Source organism: Solea senegalensis, linkage group LG13 (genome assembly GCF_019176455.1).
Source record: "Solea senegalensis isolate Sse05_10M linkage group LG13, IFAPA_SoseM_1, whole genome shotgun sequence".
In the NCBI taxonomy this organism is placed as follows: domain Eukaryota; kingdom Metazoa; phylum Chordata; class Actinopteri; order Pleuronectiformes; family Soleidae; genus Solea; species Solea senegalensis.
In genome coordinates, this window is record NC_058033.1 from 5,173,190 (window position 1) to 5,194,936 (window position 21,747).

Consider the following 21,747-nt stretch of genomic DNA (forward strand, 5'->3'; position numbering starts at 1 on the left):
CAGGAAGTAAACACGGGGCCGGAGGAGCCGCGTGTCGCTGTCTCTCGTGTTGGTACTGGTGACTTACAAGTTAACGAAAAGGTTTAATTAAATTCTTTCCACGGTATAACACGGAGGTGTGTGGCGCCCACAACATGGCCTCCTGCCATGAGCTGTCAATCACAGTTGATCGGTACATAATAGTGTGTTTGTTGTTTACTTGCCAGGTTTTTTATTCTGCCCTTTACTTAGTTAACATGTTTTCTTAAAGCCGGGGAACATCAATCACAAAACGCCGATGTGATGGCTTTGTCTTTTAATTACAAGACGAAGGTTTACTTTTACAATCGTAATTAAGTGATTTATTGTCACTGGGAATTCAAATAGTATGAAAAGAATCTGGCTAAAACCGCCAAGGATGAAGAGACGTGATAGGTAATTACATTTTCAACAGCAAGTGCTGTACAAGACTGAGCTTTAAAAACAAGAATCGAACAAACGGTGTGTTTAACGGGAGTTATGATATGGAACGGAGTCTTAATTAAACCACCACGACTGTGTTTGTCTAACAATTAGGTTAAAACCGTAGAATAGGCCTTTTATTTGGACTTTTGGGCGTGGTTTGTACGGCAGAACCAAATGGATAAAATAGCCCAGCGCTTACTTTTTTTATTTTGAATTCGAAGCTTACGACACAAACGTCCTTTTGGCCACCGTAGTTCTCTGATGTGTTCAGGTAACGGGTCCTCTGTTTGTTCTCTGTGTTTAATCCAGCTATGGTCATAGTCTGACTAAGACAGACCATTGCACAACTCTCCGTCAGTCCAAAAGTGGGTCTACTGCGTAGCTTTTGCTCTCGCAGACGCCGTCGTCTTTGTTCTTTTGGTGCATGCACAGACCACGCCAAGTCCAACTCCAGTCTGACTAAAGCCCCTTTTACGCCCAGCCTCGGCACGGCACGGTTTAGGTTGGTTTTCCACTACAAAATAGTACCTACTCAATATGAGAGGAGTCATCACTGCCGGAAATCATGCATAGTATTGCCTTAGCTCGCTGTGCCGTGCCGAGGCGAGCCGGTGAGAACACGCCATAAGCGCATACATGCAGAAATAATCGTGACTATGAATCGCATTAACCAGGTATCTTAGTCCGACTAAGACTAGCTCGATTTCAGTCAGACTAATGTGTTTACGTGACATGAAGACTAAAATCCTCCTTTTAACATGCACGTAAACACACTTAAGTGAACAGATGCCCCGCCCCCTTCACCAAACAAAGGTGAGCTGAATTTCTTACAGCAAGCAAAGTTGTCCTCAAAGCCCCTTATATTAAAATTCTACTTAGATAGTATACGTTACAAGATTAAAAGTGCAGTGCATCACTTTATTCATAGTTGTGGAGGCGAACTGTCAAATCTGATTTGAACTGAATCAGAATAGAAGTATGTCGTTTCTGTGAGTGGGTGTGTCTGTAATCCTCACACCTGTGTTCGTCTGTGCATCGATTCATCAGAAACGCACTTTCTCACTCTGACTCACTTTCAGCCTCTGATAGTGCTCATAATGCTCACCTTCTTCTCAGGTATTTTCATGAAAATCTACCTCTTGTATTAACCCTTTCATTTGCAGTCACTCATTCGTCACAATCTCCAGCCATAAACTGATCCTGTGCTCAGACCAGAAGTAAGTTTCTTCTCCCAAATGCTGCTTTAGTGTTATATTTCACATATTATTGCCCACTCGGTCCCTTTTACCCGTCAAAATACCTATAAAGAGCCAAGAAAATGTGAAAGTTTAACTTGCTAAATCCAAATGTAGCCGAGATGGCAGTTCCCGCATGAATAAAACGTTGTTTCTCCCACAAAATATCAACTCTTTTAGTTGGATTTGACCAGATTGTTGTTCCCGCCATTCACTTTAACATTCTGGAATTTTCTGAAGAGCGACAAAAAAGACCCACTTTTTGTCTGTAAAGCATCAATACGCCAATGAAAATGTACTGCAGCTCCTACTCGGCAACTAAAAGCTTGTTTGTTCCTCAGAATCACTTCATGTGTGGTCGTTTATTGTTTACTGCAGTGACAAATAAATACCTTTTTAAATGGATGATGCAACCAGCTTCCAAATAAATGGGTTGCAGCTCCTGACTTTTGAGTTCATTTCTTCCTTAACGTGATCATTTTTTCATGTGAGAGTTCACTTTGATCAGAGCGACTAAAACGAGCCATAAAATGTCATTATTCACTTTATCCATTACGGGTTTTTTTCTGTAAAACATGAACCTGCAGCTCCTACTCTGCAAGTAAAAGCTGGTTTCTTCCTCAGAGTAACGTCATATTATGCTTAAATGATTTCCCATGACGAAAACTGGTTCCGACTTCCAAATAATTCCATTGCAGTCATTTCTTCGGAACTATTATCGCTCTGTGTGATAAATCAGTTTCTGTTTCTTCCTCATAACCTGATTATATTTGATCGACTGTTGCCTAATCGGTCCTTTTTACCGACTTGAAATACCTGTAAATTGTAAACACAACCAGAAAAGTGCAGTTTTCACACAATTAAGTGATTCAAGCTGCCAATAAGACTGGAATCCAGCTCCTGACCTTTGACTGTTGAGTTTATTTCCTCCTTAAAATGACATGTTATTGTTTTTCTAGCTCTTTTTGGTTGAACAATCTGTAAATGTCCATTACAACGAAAATGATTCCACCTACAAAAAACTGTCCTCGTCCTTGACAAAAGTGATTCCAGCTGCCAACATTATTGTAAAATAATCATTTATTTCGGCCGTTATCTTTACCCTTTTTCTTTAAAATAACTTCATTTCATGGTAGACGGTTCTATTTAACCAACCAGAAAAACATTCCTCCTCCAACCCTGTGCCGTTTTTATCTTTCCAAAAACGTGATTCCAGCTGCCAAAATAAAACAATTACAGCTCTTGACCTGATTTAATGTTTCAAGGTTATATTTGATTGCTTGTTGCACAATCCGTCCCATTTACCTCTTGAAATACCTGTAAATGGGCAACGCGACCGATACAATGCGGTTTTCACGTGACTCATGACTATAGAGTTTATTTCATCCTTAAAATGATTCAAATTCATCATTTCCACCTGTGAATGCCCACCGTTACAGCCAGTCCTGCACACGTCTCTCAAGTGATTCCAGCCGCCAAAAACTTAATGACTGCAATTTCGTCGTGAGTACTAAATTTGTTGTGTCCTCCTCCTTCCTGGTTCGTTTCATGTGCCAAAAAAAGTGATTACAGATGTCCAAATTATTATGATCTGCTAACTAATTGCAGCTTTTGTGGTTATTCCGTCTTGGAAACAGACACCGGGTACCGAGACCTTGACCTAGTGAACACAGGCTAAACCCTCTGAACTGATAAGAAGCTTTAAGACAGAATGAGGCGAAAGGTGAGGTTTAAATATTCAACTGTAGTTTGGTGTTTTAATATTTTGTCATTGTTGCCTTTTCTGCTTTAAAGTGCGAGGCTCGTTTTCTCGCCTCTGTGGTGAAATGCTGCACCTGTTGTGTCTCCATGGTTACATAAGTTTGTAGGTGAGCGTGCGTTATGGCTCACTAATCATTACTTTACACTTATATAATGGGTTTAAATGACAGTGGCGTTCCCGTGTGACGTTGTCCAGCTGCTTTGAATTTGTACAGTAACGTTACCGCGCCATAACATGAGATAAAAAACAAGCAAAGGCATTTAAATGCACGTCTTTTTTCCCCATTGTTAAAGAAAGTATGTGGAATTCTCTTATGTCATTTTTGCTCCCAAAAATCCAACAAATAAACAGCATTAAAGGAAATCTTCATAATCTCTTTGCTGGAGGCTGAGCAGTTTCTGGGAAGGATTTAAATGGATTATGTGATGTGAAATTTTGTCAAACACAGAACAGTAATCCGACCTTCAGTGATGTTTTTGTGGCTCAAAGATCATTAAAAAACCCAATATTTTCTTTTTCCAGTCACGTTTATTCAGGTTTTTACTCAAATAAAAGTGCGAAATGAAGCTTTCAGTCGACTGAAACTCTTTGTCTGCATTTATGTTGACCCTGAAACAACACATTTGAAATATTTAAATGTTGCTTTACTCGTTTGAGAAACAAACGATGAAAATTGATAGATGAGTTGGACTAACTTAAAGGTCCAGTAGGACGGTTTATTGGTGTGACTTGAATATTTATAACTATAAATATGTTTGTGAAAGTTCAAAATCACCTTTTAAAATAAAAAAGTTTAGTTTCCCTTTTGCATTGACGTTGTTATTCTTTATTTCTACAGCAGAAGCTTTGTGGTTGAAAAGTGACTTCATAAATGAAGACAAGGCGCAGGTTCGGATCCCAGTTTGACTGAGATGTGTGTGTGGAGTTTGCGTGTATCTCCAGTTTCCTCCCACTGTCCAAAAACATGCAGATTCAGTTAAGTGGACACTCTAAATAAAGACCATACCCTGTGATGGACTGGTGACCTTTCACCCCATGTGAGCTGGGATTAGCTCCACCCCTCTGAGACCTTCATATGGAGGAAAAAGCTGGTAGAAAATAAGTGAATTAATCTCATTTTACTTATCTTCTTTAGTTTAAATGAACTCTATTATTTTGTGTTTCACCAATGGAAGATACAATGACGTAAAACAGCGGATCAGTGGTGGAGCGAGTTGTCTTGACCTTTGACCCATTTAGATTGGCACATTGTGTGTTTATTTTGTCAGCACTTTAATTTGTAAAGGTTTGCCTTTAATTAAAAACAATTAACGTGTGCTGGTCCCAAGAAGCCTGGATTAATACGTCTGGCACAAAAATCTCTGCCAAATCAAAGATGTGGATTATCTGCTGTGGCGACCTCGCCCCCAAAAAACTGCTAGTTTCCTCTGAGTTTTGACAGTACAACAGGGAAAATACAATATTATTATATACTGGTACGATAAAACTTGCTAATTCCACACATATCACACTTGAGTTAATGAAATGTATAAACGTCTCGTCACTTCTTCCGCTCGGACCAAATTGAAACCAACTTTACCTGCTTGTGTTTCTCACGTCGCTGGTATTTGTCGGGACCATGACTCATGTTTCATCACTGAGGCGTCTCAGCGTGTGTGCGGGTACTTTGGTTTAGGTAAGAGAAGAGGACGTTTTGTTGAAACATGAGCACGGCTCCAGGTATTCCCTCACTCGCTCACTCACTCACTGACGTGCCTTCAGGGCGGAGGAGTGAAAGCACAGGTGTTTGAAGAAGAGAGTTCCTGTATCTCTTTGTTATTAGTCCTTTATCAAGTGGCCTTTCACTGTGTTTTTCTTTTCCCCCTCAGAAAATACATCCTATCTTTTTGTTGCGTGAACGTTCTCGTTGCATAACCCAGCGCTGATTATCATCGACACTCGATAAGAGACGAAACCACATCATGATTTCATAATTCCTCCTTATCGTAAAGTCAATACACTTACACTTATTGACATTAAATAACCATTGGTTATACAGTGTGTGTGTGTGTGTGTATTTATGTATACAGTGCTTCACAATCATTTTTTATGTTTCTGTAATGCACCAATATGTCGAAGCTCTTTAACGGAAATGATATTTTTAATCCTGCAATAGTGTTAAATGTTCTTTTTAAATGTGTTGTTTTACAAAAAAACTGAAAAATAGTCAAAGCACATTATCATTTCTTGATTAAGACGTCAAATTATAGTTATTTATGTCGTTTTAGTTGTTGAATGTTACGCAAGTTTTTGAAAGAATTGTAAAATGTGTTTTCTTGTTTTTATGACAGGGGCTCTAATTATGTTAAAATATAAATATTTTGTGCCACATTTCACTGAGAAAAGTCCAAAGAAGGTTTTTCTAAACCTTAGAATTTAAACGTTACCGTTAAATGTCAATACAATTTTAAATATAAACAATATAGACACTGTTTACTGTCGTGTTGCCCAGCAACATGTCCATGCTGCACACAGGAAGTGATTTATTTCATGACGAGTCAGACTGAGGTAACCGAGGCGATGTACTTGTAAAGTGAGATGCCTGCAAACAGGTCGGAGTTTGACTATAAAGAACACAACGAAGTGTCCAAAGAAAAAGGTTCAGAAGTGAATTTTACTGCTCAAGAATTTCTGCTGTAAACACACGGTCAGGTCCTGTCTGCTTTTTATCTTCTATTTTACCACAGACAGACTTTAACATCAGAATAAATGCTGACATTGTTCACATAATACATGACAACAACAAAAAACAGCTCATTCTTTTATTATTGACTTTTTTCCCTTTAGAGTTCTGAGATTGTAATCAGAATTATGTCTTTTTCTTCATAATTCTGATTTTTCCCCTTAGAATTCCCAGATTATAGTCTGAATTATGATTTATTTAATCTCAGAATTCTGACTTCCTCAGACATTTTCCGATAGATTTCAGTCAGAATTCTGAGATTGAAGTCAAAATATTCAGTTTTTTTGATTTTGTGGCCCTAATCCTCTTTCGTAATGTACACATTCCGGGAAAAAACCTTTATACTTTTTACCTGCTGGAGCTGCAAGAAAGAAACCAGAGTTCACTAAAATGGGAGTCAGTGGCATTTCAGATTTGCATATTCATCCTGTGAATAGAATGAATACCCAAGGTTCGAGTCAATCCTTCACAGATTATCTCGTCACTCCCACAGCGAGCAAATCCTCCCTGGCACGACAAACTCATTAAAAAGTTCAAACCGTTAGACCTGCCCTGAGTTTAAACAAAGACAGGAATGTGAAAGAGTTAATCGGCCGCATTCCTCTTCGCTTCATGTTAGTGTTTTAATTAGAAGGCTTGTAGTAAAGGGACTCCCTTCACTCCCTCGCCGGCCCTGTAGGGTTTGGTGCAGGTATTCCCTCATGACGCACTCGACGTGATTATTTACTATTTCCATGGCGTGTGATTGTCACTTAGTTACTGGGATTATCATAACATTTCACCACAGATGCAGACATGATTGACGACTCCCTGATCTTGTCTTTTGGCTCTGAAATGTCAACACGAAAATAAACTAACTTGATCATTTATTTGTTGAAGTGCATTCATGTTTCTAATGGAATTTTTGAACGTCCTCGATAAAACATTTTAGTTCTGGTAAACGCAACAAAAATAAATGTTGAATTAAAACCTGATACATCAGTTAAACATGGCTGCCAGTGGAGATTGAAGGAACAACTAGCCATTTGACAATAGACTCATTTCATAAAATCTACACCAACAACCTATCATATCTGAAATTCTTGTTTGTTAGACAAACTTTTCCAACTGAAAATCGAAGTTTTGTGGCACCAAATCCCTTAGAGAAAATCATCAATTTTACACCATGACACAGAGGAGTTGTTGATCCACTGCTGCCTCCATCACTATGTTCTAATCTATTATTTTGTGACTTCTGTGTTAGAAAACCTTCATTCTGATTTACCTAAGTGACAAAAATCTACCAAACACGGCAGTAATAGAGCAGCAGCTCCTGTAGCCCTGCAGGCTAAAAGCGCAGATTCTCTCTATGGACTTTGGTGTGGGAGAGAAAGCAGCTTTTAAAACGAGCTGTCAAACATTGATCTAAAGCAGCATAAGGTAAGTCTTATTAAAAAGCATTAAACACACATTTATACCTACTGCATAAAAACCTGATTCATCAGCTAAGTGTTCTATTACTCTAGACTTTGTCAGTAATTTTAAGGTTCTCTCACTGTCGCTGCCAAAAGATGAGCGCAAATGTACTTTTAAAGGTTTACAAGGTGACTATCAAGCTCCTTATCAGACCCTGCGCGGTTTCTGTATCCAGTCCTGAGATTAAAGTCCAGCAGTAGTCAGCAACTCTTTCTCGGCTCAGCTCTGAAGTTTGCAGAGGTGGAATGCAGCTGAATAGAGATTTTATTTGCTACCTCGTCAAACCCGGCGCATCGACCACAAGGTCAACAGCAGCTCTGAGGGGGAAAAACCGACACTTTATCTGATATGGGTGATAATGGCTGAAAATAAAAAAGTAATATGTCAAATCTTTACAGACTCTGGATCGTTTAAACCCTCTGTATAATCTGAAAACAATCAAACTGATTTAGATTTAGGTACGGAAGAGGCTTAGGGCCACATGTAAAAATAATTTAGACTTTTTTCCTCAGAATTCTGACTTTTTCCCTTAGGATTCCAACTTTGTCCCTTAGAATTCTGAGATTATAGTCAAAATTCTGACCCTTTCCCTTAGAAATCTGAGATTATACTCAGAATTCTGCCTTTTTTTTCCTCAGAATTCTGACTTTTTGCCTTAGAATTCAAATTTTAAGATTAAAGACTATTGCATTTTTAAAATTGTGTTTCAAAAACACATGTGGCCCTAATCCTCTTCCGTAACAAGTGTCCTCTTATATCTGTACACTTGTTAAACTGAGATTATCTTCATGTAAAGTATGTAGTAAGTGTTCAGAGATGATATTTCCCACAGTCTCACAGAGTCAGTGAAGGCATCACAGTTCTCCACAGTGGGCGTGAACGTCTCACAGTAAAAACTCCTGCACGCGCCGCTTCAGTCTCAGTGTTCAGCGCAGTGACAGTGGACTTCACACCTGACTGATCACTAACTAACCGATCACTAACTCACTGATCGATCATCTCTCAGTGTCCGGTCTCCAGCGCTTCTCTCTGCTCCATCATGCCGTCTCTGCGACACTCTTACACGGTCACTGTTCCGGAGGAGACGCCGATCTCCTTCCACCTGAACAAACCCAAGAGTCCGTCTCTGTCCCGGTCCATGCTGGTGTCCACATTCATGGGACTGATCATCAACCAGGCCAAGGTGAGTGAGTGAGTGAGTGAGTGAATTCTGCACTCTTTAGTATTGTTTATTTCGATATAATGCAAACTTTGTATATGTGATAGAATAGAATATAAATCCTTAATTTTAATCAGCACCATGAAACTAAAAGTGGTTCGTCACAATCCAGCAGAAATACAGCAATAATTGTGCCTTTAACAACATAATAAAAAAATGTAAATAATTATACTTAAATACTTAAAATATGACCGCTCCCTGTATTACAGTGTAAAAACTAAAAACTTACTGCTTTCCACTCAGCATTACTGGTTCATTTATAATCAACAAAATGTATAAAACAGTTTACAATGTAATTAAAAAAATAAGAGTATTAATTATTCTTTATATTTTCTGCTATTTTGTAATTACCGTAAACACTTGCCAACATACAAGTTCAACTTTCTTGCATACTTGTTATTAATCATTCTAAATCCCTGCGATATATAAAGAAAATGTTGACTTTGCATGCCTTATAAGAACATGTATGTTGCAGAAAACAACACTTCTTATGTACAATAACAGCATAGAAATGTGTGTAAATATATATAAATGACAAAATAACGATGCAAATTCAACGTCGTCTGCAGTTTGTGAAGGAAAACTAGTTGGTTTTTTTTAGAAAAAGAAGAAAATCTAAAAACTTTATTCATTTAAAATTGACCTTTATGACCTTATCGGCCGATGATGTGAAAGATTGTGTGTGTGTGTTACATAACAGAAGTAAGGGCTGCTGATAAGGGATGTGTTCACGCTGTCACTGTATCATCTGTGCAATACAGTGTGTTAATACACAGCTGCTGCCTTCTGTGCGTATGTGTGTGTGTGTGAATGAGGTCACAGCTGGTGTCACAGTGCTCTTATATTATTGGTGTCCACACACTTTCTCTCCACGTCACCCGTGGGCTCGTGTTTACACACTAACTTTTCCCCTGAAGTCAAAAATAAATTCTGCTTTAAAGCAGCGCTATGTAACTGCTTTTTTTCCCCCCAGTTTCATGCTGGTGATAAGGACATTTGACATTGATTTGAGGTTGAAATAAAATGATTTGAATCAAAAATAATAGATTTTTTCTATAAAAAAAGATATATTGGCTGTGTAATAGGCATGGGATGTTTTTAAAGTTTTAAAAAAATAATTGTAGTTCAGGATGTTATTGCGATATGTGGGCGGGGAAAAAAACTGCTTTTAAATCACATGGAAAATACTTGCATGGAAACAAAGCTAAAATGAACTCAGTTAAATTGCTAATTACATTGTGAATGTAAAAGTTAAGCTTTAAATTATTCTGACTCTGAGTCTTTCACCTCAGCCAACAGGTGTGTTAATGGTAGATTAAGCCCTTAATTATTTCACTAAGCCCTTTATTATGAGTTGTTTTGTCCATAAAATGAAAAAAAGGTATTTTTATCCCTCAAATGTCCTGTTTTGTCCAAAAAAATCAAAGTAATTCCCCGTTATTTCACTCCAAGTGCATTTTAAAGTGCATTTTTTGAACGTTATCTTTATAGTGTGTCGCAGCTTCCCCTGCACGCTATCACACATCAGAGATTTCATATTTAATTACTGTTGCTATGGGAGTGGCATCGCTGGCATCACTGGCATTGCTGGCGCCACGTGTGTTTGCGGGACTGTTGCGCCTCTGAAAGTCATGTGACCTGGCGTTAATGGCGCATGCAGAGCTGCAGCAGCAGAGGAACTCAATGTTCTGCTCTGTTCCGTCTCTGAAGTCTTTGCCAGACAGCGGAGCCGTGGACGCGTTCTCGTACACACACACACACACACACACAGATTACCTGAACGCATCGCTTGCTTGCTTTTTGGAAAGCTAATAATAAATTATTGCATGGTGCCCGAGTCTGAGTCCTGCCAACAACTCCTGCTGGTCTTTTTTTTTTCAGCAGAGCAGTGGACTGGCACTGAGGCCAGATGGTCACCTTCAAGATCATTTCAGTCACACTGACTGTTAATCACAATAAAAAATATGCTTTAAAATGGCTCTAAAAGTCACTTTATCTCAAAAATGTGGTGTTATTTTTTGTAATATTCCTAACGTGAAACAGGCCGCCTGTCTCCACTCTAGGGCTGAACAATTACTTAAAATTGTATTAAAATTGCAATATTGCCAACTACAATTTAAAAAAACTTTTGTTGGAGGTGCAATATTTCTTAAATAAAATAGACTTTTCTTTAACTAGGGAAAATACAGTCCAAATCCTAAAATTTGGCTTATAGAAAAGCCAAAATGTGTGTGAAAATGAAAATTTTTTGATCAAATATTGTCCTGAACTATACGTCACATTCTGCAGGCTCAGTAATGACATACAAATGGCCATTCCCTATCTTCCAGCTCTACTCTATGTTAATTGATCTCCTAAAAACCTTGAGATAAAAAGAAAACTAGTGAAATACTCCAGAATATGTCACAAAATGCTGTGGATCGGGGGGGCGGAGCTTGGAGCAGAGGGCGGGGCAAAATAGTTGCACGTACTGCTGTTGAGAGAGAATTTATTGCGATTATTGTCAAAATCTGCTCTAAATCAAGACAGCGGGAACATTCTTTTTATATGAAGTCATTGCAGGCTCCTCGTGGTGGCACTTCTAAATAAATCACCAGGACTGTATGTTGGCAAGATCATTATCTAAACATTTACATCAAACTCCCCTGAATTCACTAAAATTAAATTCTGTTTAGTGCAAGATAAAAGGAAAATGTGTCCACACACCAGTTCATTCGGGAGCACGAAGAGGTGTTTTTGGACAGATGTTGTCACATTTAGCGTTTCTTTAAAAATAATAAATCTGCTGAGAAAAGTGGCAGAAATGTCATGAAACTCATAATTAAAAGAGGAACGTCTAATTTATTTTTTTCCCTTGCCTAGCAACAAGAACATAAACCAAAACAGGGAAAACATCAGAGGATTGGAGGACGTCTGCAGGCTGCTGACGATGCTGCTCGGTTTACAGTGTGTGTGTGTTTGCGTGCGCGTGTGCCCTCATTTATCGCTCCCTCGGCGCGCCGTTGCCTCGACGCGTTTACCTCCACCTGCAGCTCCCCGGTCGTCAGCAGAGGCGTCGACGCACGACACTGCTGACTCGCTCCTCTGAGTCATCACGTTACACAGTTACCGCGTTCACTCATTCACCGGCCATGAGCTGCAGCAGCAGCAGCAGCAGCAGTAGCAGGTCAGAGGTCAACACGGGCCCTCCTGTTAAATATCCAGAGGACATTTTGTTACATAACGCTGAAATATCCATGTGCTCAGCACTAAAATATATAACCGCGTGATAAAAGGTGACAAACCTCCCACTTTTATTGTAGTTTAATGCAGTAAAATTACTCAGATAAACCGCACAGTAAATCCACTGTAGATACCGTATGTGTCCGTTTGTGTGTTTTTATTGCTGCAGAATGGATGGAAAGTACAGAAAAATCACTGAATTATCGTTTTGGTTCCTTTTTTTGTTCCTGTGAGTTCCTTCTTTAAGGGGAAATTGTCTTTTTCAGGTTTTGTATAGTTTTAAAACGTCTTAGAACACCAGCACTTCAAACTGCTTTATATTCTAATACAAGGATGTATTTTTTTACTGTTTTTTTTCAGTATATTTCATTAAAATGACTCAAAATAAATTTAGCTTTGTTTGCAAATTGTGATTTTGACGTAAAACCATGGCTAAAATGAAATGTTTTCATGCAATCAGTTTTTTTCACAAATATTAGTCCATAAAATATAGTCAAATGGTCCTCAAATGTCCTCTTTTGTTTCAAAAAACAAAGAAATTCACTTTATTGTCATAGAGAAGCAAAGAAACCAGAGCATATTCACATTTAATCGACCGAAACCTCAAGGTAAATAGTTAATTTAGTAATAATTGACCAGGTTATTGATTAATGCAGCCTTACATGAGGTGAAAATGGACATGTGAGACCCGTCCATGTCTCCAAACCTCAGACACAAACCTGTCCCGAGATCTCGACTTTGTTTCGTTTCAATTGATTCACAACCTTTTAATAATTAATAATTCATCTGTTTGTGAAGGAACGTCCTCTTTCAGGTCACTCACAGGTCACGTACTGTTGAGGCTGTAGTTCAGCTGCGAGGACAGGTCTGTCCCGGTGCGCGGTAACCATAGCAACCAAAAGCTTTGCTCTTCTGCTTAAAAACCTGACTGAGTTATCGTTAAAAACAGCCAAAACTGGTCTTTAACTGACATATTAGTGAAGGTTTTTGCTAATATTTGCTCCAAAAGTCCTAATCTAATCTAAAAATCATTACGAGAGCTCAGAAATTTAAAGTTTTCACATATAAATGGAAATTTAAGACGAGACAGTTGGCTGAAGAAGTTCTCATTTTATCTCAATGGTCATATCTCGTGCTGTTTATGCTTGATTTAGTTTTTTTAAAACACGGCAAATGTTGACATGAAAAACACAATTTCTCAAATTATTCAGCTGTCAAAGCAACCAAACTGTGTTTGTAAAAGTGGATTTATCAAATGAATCAAATCATTGTTTAGCACACAGGCAAACTGTGGCATCGAGGAGTTGTAACGTAGGACGCGTGCGACATCATGTCGCGTCACAATGATTCCAGGAATCTCTCGGTGGTCACCAGATCACTCAAAGCGTCTGAACCCGAGAACATCAGCACCGTCTGCATCACATGCTGCTGAGGTGATGTCAGCCACCGTGGCACGAGGAAAGGTCACGACATGTGGAAACCGGAGCTGATATCCGCGGCGCGGCGCCAGCTCTGTGACCAGTACATGGCGACGGTTGTTGAATAAATACTGCACGGTCGTCCTGTGTGAGGCCTGCTCACAGCTGAGGGACGTGTGGACACCGTGTCATGGTTTTTAAAACCGCATTTTCAAACAACCTCATAAAGGTTTACTGACGAGTCAAACCAAGTGGGCAGTTTGTAGACTAGTGGAGTCGCCCCCTGATGGCCATTCAAGAGAATACAGGTTTCAGACACTTCACTCTCTGGATTCAGACTATGTCCACTTATCAGTTATCCAATTTTTCCCAGATTCTTTGCTCCATTTAACAAAGAAATCATCAGAACGGTATCATTTCTGTTTGTGGACAATCAGTTCCAACCTTTTCCAATGTTTTTTGACTTTTTTACGGAAAATAGTTCAATAGTTCAATAGTTGGAGCCCTAGTTAATTGTGTATTTGTGTTTCTTAGTACTTTTTTACAAGTAGTTACCGTTCAACTCCGACAAATGCTTAAGTATCTTTTCTCTTTGTCTTTGTCCAGAACAAGAGTTCTCAAGGCCTGGTTGGGTTGAAGAACCTGGGAAACACGGTCAGTGTTCTTACCTCGCTGCACTTTGACTCCACCCATGGAGTCCACCTGTTCAGTTTGGTAAAAACGTGTTGCTATTTTTTTTGTTTTACAGTGCTTCATGAACTCCATCCTACAATGTCTGAGCAACACTCCAGAGCTGCGGGACTACTGCCTGAGAAACGTCCACCGCACGGACCTCAACACGAACCCCGGCAAGACAAAGACCGGCCTCATGGAAGGTAGAGACCAGACTTTTATGGACACATATTTTCAGTTTTATGAGTTTTAAACGATTTCTTGACACGCCTCATTAAAAGGGGTTGAGTCTCACAGAGGGGGGAAATGTCAGATGATCAGACTGCTCTCACATCAGAGCCATAAAAACTCAAACCAAATCAGATTAAGCGATACTTTTAACATCCGCTCTCTGCCACGTATACTGGAACTGAGGGTCAGGGAACATTTAGGCTCAATCTAGTGTGTCCGATCAACCGTAACCCCAATCTGGGCGCCTTTGGACTGTGGGAGAAAGTAGTGTCGGTGCAGACGTGCAAAAAAAAGCCCTGATCAAGCTGGAATTCGGATTTACTGCTGCACCATCACGCCAACCTCTATTTTAAGATCAGTAAATAAAAAGGGGGGAAAAGGAGAAATTTCACTCTCGCACGGCGTTAAAAGTCTTTGTTTGCTCAGCATAATCTCAGCAGTCATTAGTTACCGACTCTTAAAACTCGTGTTTTTCACAACAAAAAGCTGTATTTCTTTTCTCCAGAGATCCTTTGCAGATGCTTTGTGCGTGACGGTAAAAGTCGAGACAGACATTCTCCTGCCAGCCCCTAGAATAATCTCCAGTTCATATCTGATGTGGCCTGAATCCTCCAGAGATTCCCCTGATCTCGAGACCCAGACACTTTGTACCTGCAGTAAAGTCCAGGGGGGAATTTTCCGGACCCAAATCTCTGGACCATAAAGGATTAAAATCCTTTATGTTCTCCTCGTGTGTGTGTGTGTGGGTTTTCTCCGTTTTCCCCCACAGTCCAAAAACCTGCAGATTAGGGGATTAAGCAAATTGAAAACTCTTAATTGACCGTAGGTGTGAGTGTGAGAGTGAATGGTGCCTGTCCAGGGTGTGACATAGAACTTTTGTCCTCTGCCTGTCAATTGATTGAGAGTCATAATCCGTTAATAATCTCTTTTTGTCCAGAGTTTGCCAAACTGACTCAGCGCCTGTGGACGTCCGTGAAGTACGAGGCCGTCAGTCCCTCCGACTTCAGGAACCAGATCCAGAAATACGCTCCCAAGTTTGTGGGGTGCAAGTAAGTCTCATCCCCCGTCTCATCCCCGTCTCCCTCACTTAAACGTGCCTCTCGTTAAAATGTTATATTTGTTTTGTCGTTGACTCGTCTCCGTCCGTCTGTCCCTCTAAAGTCAGCAGGACGCCCAGGAGTTCCTGCGCATGTTGCTCGACGGTCTCCACAACGAGGTGAACAGGGTGACGGTGCGTCCCAAGGTGTTGGCCGATGACCTCGACCACCTCTCGTAAGTCGTCACGCAGACCACAGCGCCCCCTGCTGCACGTCTCATGACTCTGCCACGAGATTCATTCAATCCGGTCTCTTTTGTTCCGCAGGGATGACGAAAAAGGAAACTGGATGTGGAACAAGTACCTGGAGAGAGAGGACAGCAAAGTAGTCGGTACGTGGTGTTTGCTGCATATAATTATGTCAAACTTTACTTTTATTTGTATTCATTTTAAATATAATATAATATAATATAATTGTGTTTGTGCCTCCAGATTTATTCGTCGGGCAGCTGAAAAGTTCCCTGACCTGCTCCGTCTGTGGCTTCCGCTCCACGGTGTTCGATCCGTTCTGGGATCTGTCGATACCTATCGCACAGGTGAGCGCACACGCCTTTTTTTTTTTCCCCACACACACACGGACCTCACGTCAATATTGTGTTGAGTTGGTCCTGTGAAGTCTTTTTCCTTTTATTGACTGACTGAACAAACGTGTTCCACAGAAAAGCTCTGGGGACGTGAAGCTCAAAGACTGTTTGAGGCTCTTTACAAAAGAAGACGTGCTGGACGGAGACGAGAGGCCGGTAAGTCGCCTCGTGTGAACCCGCCAAAGATACACAACTGGTATATATGAAGTGTACAGCAGTCTCAGCGTTTCTTTCTTTCTCACTTTCAGACGTGCAACAACTGCAAAACCAGGAGGAAATGCACCAAACGATTTAGCATCCAGAAGTTCCCCCAGATCCTCGTGCTTCGTATCCTTTTCTTTGCGCCATTTGTGATGTTTTGTTCAATGTTTATGCTGAGAAAAATGCTTGTTAAGCCTCAGGGCAATCATTGGAATACTAAATTAAACACTTTGATCCCAGAGTGCAGTTGAAAGATATAGCAACACTTTTTCACTTACATTTTTACATGTTTGTGTAGGAAACCAAGGTCCATGAAGGTAGCATATATGGATCCTTGCCCATCTTTGGTTAGAAAAACAACCCAAATAGACTGTAGATATAAGAATACACAAGAAAAACACAAATTAAGTGAAAGGAACATTATTTTAGAATAGTGATCATACGTTATTGAGATATTACCGTAGATGCAGGAGAAGACTAAGGTTTATGACCGTCGCGTCCAAGATAATGCACCATAACGTGGTTTCTGCAGAAGTTTCCAAATACAGTTATTTGCCTGCTAAGGGGTTAACAAGGATGGTCATGTGAGGAGTAGCAGCAGCGATGTTGCATGTGTAGCTTCATTTTAGTATTTTACTTGGAAAAACTATGCATTTTAAATCAGAATTTTAAAAGGAATGGATCAAAAGTTCATTTTGTGTCACTTCTACGAACTCGGAGACCAAACGCTGCAGCGTTCCCGTATCACAACGCAACTTGTGCAAGTATTTACTGTTGCATTTGTCACGGCATCCGTCCTCGGCGGGTTCCTCTCATGCCGCCACGCCCCTGCACAAAACCTGTTTGCTAACGTTTTGAGCCCAGACATGTCTTCACACACGCTTGCACGCTGAAGGTTGGCTGGAAGCTTCACACTCGCTGCCCAAAGGGTGCACAAACAAATCATGATTACAGGAAAAATAAGAATTTACTGGCTGGAGTGTGAATAAATAAGCTTAGAGAATAACACGAGTTTGTGAGGAAGTTATATTTGTGTCAGTAACACTGTTGTATGTCTACAAAACACAACTTATTTTTATTTTAGACCAAGCAAACACTGATAAAAAAACATACTTCTGTGTTTTCATTTACAAATTCATTTTACAACATATTTTTTGTTGGTTATTTGGCTATTTTAGCATTTTCCATGCAAACTACTGCAAATAAACTGGTTTCAAACACAGACCAAAAAACTCACTAGTTTACATCACCTCACACTTCAAGGCGATCAGGTGCGTCGCTACAGGCAATTGCCCGGGGGCCCTGAAGAAAAATGGGCCCCCCACCTCAAGAACAGCTGATAACTTTATTTATTTGACTTTATTTATCAGTGGATACTCATGTAGATGTCACGTCTGGTTTGACGTCGGAGTCTTAAGGGCCCCAAAAACTAAGTTGCGTGACGCATCAAGGATGTGCAGTAAGGAATACTTAAATATGAGGACTATTTTAAGTATAGGTTTAAGGGGGATTATGTGTGAAGTCCATATGCCTGTAAATGCAGTTTTGGTTCCTTGACCGAACTTCTCCTCTCAGACCTGAAGCGTTTCTCAGACTCCAACGTCCGAGCCAGCAAACTCTCCACGTACGTGAACTTCCCGCTCAAAGACCTCGACATGCGGGAGTTTGGCTGCGGGAGCGGTGGTGAGTACCCGGCGACGATGAGGACGATTGATGTAGTTTGGCCGTGTGTTTGCTCGGTGCCTCTGTGTCGAGGCGTGTCCTGACCAAAAAAACAATGTGTCCTTTTCCAACAGAGCGTGTCTTATACAACCTGTACGCAGTCTCCAACCACAGCGGGAACACTCTGGGAGGTCATTACACAGCGTACTGCAAGAACGCCACGCTCGGGGAGTGGTACAGCTACAACGATACCAGGTACCAGCTCTCATCTTGTCTCACTGTCAAACAGTCAGACACTGCGCTTCATTCCCTAGGTGTGTCCACTTAATGCAGTGTGAACACAGTTCTGGGTGTAGTAGTGTACCCGTGTGTTGGGAGTGACTGTGACAGAATGTTTTTTGCCCACATTTAAACACAAGTATTATGTGAATCATCAGAAAAAAATCCTCCCTTTGAGCTTTTGTCCTCTGAAGAATGAACAATGCCACGCCGAGTGAGAGCAGCTTCTCTTCTCTATCATATTCGTACGGTAGAACACAAAACTATGAATATAAGAAGATACAAGAGCAATAAAACTACTTTTAGCTCTTCAGTTATGAGAATTAAGAACTAAAACTAGTTCTTCCGGTTGATGTCATGTGGCCCTCCAAGTGATGTCAACTTATTTATGTATGTGTTTTTTTTGTTTTTATTAATTAATAGAATTAATTATTTTTTTTGTTTTTATTAATTTGTTTCATAAACATTGTTCTTTAATTGTGCTCTGTATAGAATAGCACTTTTATCTGCAATATCATGATGGAATAATTGCTTTTTTCCAACTCCTAATGAGACCAGATGCTCAGTGGCCCCCAGGTCATTTGAGGTTGACCTCTGCAAGTAGTGAATACGCATAAACCAGGTGTGGGAGCAGTGGGTGACCCTCTGCTTGCGAACCCATTTCCCTTCCACTTAACCACAGGTTATCCTGTAAGAAAATAAAGAGGGGAAAAAATAGAAATACTCAGTATTTTCACCAAATCACAAGATGTAAAGGTGTCTGTGTCCACCTCACATCTCCACGAACAAACCAAAACGTTTAGTCCTTTTTGTCAAAAAAACATGTTGTATTACTTTGTAAAAATCAATCAAAACTTGTTCCTGTATTCGACAGCAGCATTGTGCTCCCCAGAAAACTGTCCTCTGCAGCGTTGCAACGTAATAAAGTACAAATACTTTGTTACTGTGTTGTAAAATTCACGTATCCATGCTTTACTTTATTTGTATTTCTAGCAACATTTATGCCACTACATTTCTATTTTTGTACAAGTATGTTACAAGAAAACAACTTTGGTTGAAGCTGAAGTCACGTTTTTATATTATTACTTAAGTAAAAATCTTAAAGTATATGACATTTACTGTACTTAAGTATCAACAGTAGTTGATATAAAATGTAAATGTAAAATGTGGGTTAAATTGTACTCAACAAAGTGTGTGTTTGTGTGTGTGTCTCCTGCAGGGTGAGCCCCATGTCCTCCAGTCAGGTTCGCACCAGCAATGCCTACATTCTCTTCTATGAGCTGTCCTCCACTCCGCACAGCAAACACCAGACGAGTCGTCTGTAGTCTCCACTGTGGAGCCACCACTCACCCTGGGGGCCTTATTACAAAACGAGGTGGAGTCAGATGCCACCTAGTGGAGAGAGAGAGTCCTGCCATTACAAACTGTGAAGATGAAGCACATGAAGAAGATAATGTTGCAGTGGAGAAAAGAGAAGCCCTTTAAAAAAGGGTGGATATGAAGACACTGAGTGGATCTGAACTGACGCTGAGAAGAGGAAAATATATAAAGATTCAGCTCCAGGTGTAGCTGTCAGTGATGGACTGAGAAAAGGATGTTGTTTTTTGGAGTTTTTCATATCAAAAAAGGACACGTTACAGCTTTTCCTGGACCTGCTTATATTCTTGTCAATCGTGTGGATTTCATTTTCACTTTGATCACATCAAAACTCTGACCACGACATGTACTGTGTAATGTATTCTACCTAATATGATGCCATTTATTAAGTTACTTTTTTTTTGCCCCCAACTCTTAAATCTGTGCAAATGACAGACCAGAGCCGTGGGGATGTTGTAAGTCTCCACACATGTTATGTTTGTACAGTATTTATTGTAAGTGATGTAGGGGAATTTTGAAACAACACTGTGGGAAAAGCCAGTCATACCAAAGCTGCTGTGACAATAATCATCTACGCCTCAAAAAAAATCCAGTGTCAACGTTTGCTACATCACTTCTTTTTTTTCTTTGTTTTAGTTTTTATTTATCCAGCCAAAAATAATAAAGGCTGGGGAAGAGTTGATGAGTGCAATAACAATAACAATAATAATAATAATAATAATAATAAAAAAGAATATACTGTGTGTTAAATCATTGCTCATTATTAACAGGGACCACATTCAACAAATTAGACATAATAGAGAAATTAATTTCACATTTTTACACCTAAAGTACACAAAAAAAAACTAAAATGGACCAGTATGTGAGAATTAGTGACATCTAGTGGTAAGAGTGCAGATTGAAACAAATGGCGGGTGATGGTTTAATTATCTATATCATTTTCAATTTAATCTCTTTGTTGGTTTACACCAACCCCCCCTGTTTATCAGAGATTTTAAACAAAAACAAGACTAATGACAGTTTAATAAAAAGGTTCCCATGTAGAACAATACTGACTTATCTTTTATTCAATAATAATCAACATAATTATTCATAATAAATGAGATCATTTTTATTGCTGTTTTAGGCCCAGCGGCAATACCGCCAATGCCCACCCGAGGGCCACCACTTACTGCTCTGTCCTCATCTGAAAAAGGTGTTTTTTTCCACCCTGCACCACTAGAGAGAGCTATGTACAGAGGTCATGAGCTATGAGATTGTTTGTATTCAGACAAACAGGATAAGTCCTCATGGAGACCAAAACCTGGTCCTAGTGTTAGGCATTATAGCTGGTTATCATTAAGGTTAGTGATAACACTTTGTTTAGTGTGTCCATATGAATGGAAGTCAGTGCAGTGTCCTGAGAAGAAGACGTTGTGGGGACATTGTGGCAGTGTTTCCCAATCCTGGTCCTCGGGGACACACTGTCCTGGACAAGGACTGGGAAACACTGCTTTATGGGGTCTTGTCTTCCTTATGGGGACAATAAGGAAGTCCCAATAGTTATTACATTTTACAGTGAGTACATGTTGTATGGTTAGAATGAGATTAGAAATGAGGTTAGGGCAGGGCTTCTCAGTCCTGGTCCTGAGGTCTTCACTCCCCTGCATGTTTTAGAAGTTTCCTTCCTCCCACACACCTGTGTTAAATACATGGTTCGTTATCAGGCTTGTGCTGACGAGCTGATTATTTGAATCAGGTGTGTTGTAGCAGGGCAAACATCTATCATCTGCAGGGCGGGGAAGTCCCCAGGACCTGGACTGAGGGACCCTGGGTTAGAATGTCGACAGGAAATGAATGTAAGTTGATGTAATGTTCTCTGAAGTCATGGAAACCAGACTCTCTGGCTTTAAAATGAACAGACAGCCTTGTATGTGAAACAACAGAGTCTGCACTCAAAAAAGTATTTATATCACTCTCATTTCAGAAAAAAAACATTTAATTCTCCTCTTCGCAAATTCACACAGTTAAGACACTCCCCCCTCCTGCTGCACACACACACACACGTTTTTTATATCTTAGTGAGGACACATCATTGACATAATGCATTCCCTAGCCCCTTATCCTAACCTTAAAATCACAATTAAGTGCCCTTAGGCTTAGCCTTACCCTTACCCTCACCTTGACCC

At 40.0% G+C, this 21,747-nt stretch overlaps 1 protein-coding gene across 1 annotated transcript; it reads left to right on the forward strand.

Moving 5' to 3' along the window:
- The first annotated feature begins 8,524 nt into the window (after window positions 1-8,524).
- On the forward strand, window positions 8,525-20,337 carry LOC122779180 (ubiquitin carboxyl-terminal hydrolase 2-like). The gene is made up of 12 exons (XM_044041311.1): window positions 8,525-8,801; window positions 14,084-14,131; window positions 14,226-14,352; window positions 15,318-15,429; window positions 15,542-15,652; window positions 15,744-15,808; window positions 15,909-16,012; window positions 16,136-16,216; window positions 16,309-16,387; window positions 17,837-17,944; window positions 18,058-18,178; window positions 19,422-20,337. Exons 1-12 carry the CDS (start codon window positions 8,658-8,660, stop codon window positions 19,525-19,527), a joined length of 1,206 nt encoding a protein of 401 aa, XP_043897246.1. The 5' UTR covers window positions 8,525-8,657; the 3' UTR covers window positions 19,528-20,337.
- Window positions 20,338-21,747: the final 1,410 nt, after the last annotated feature.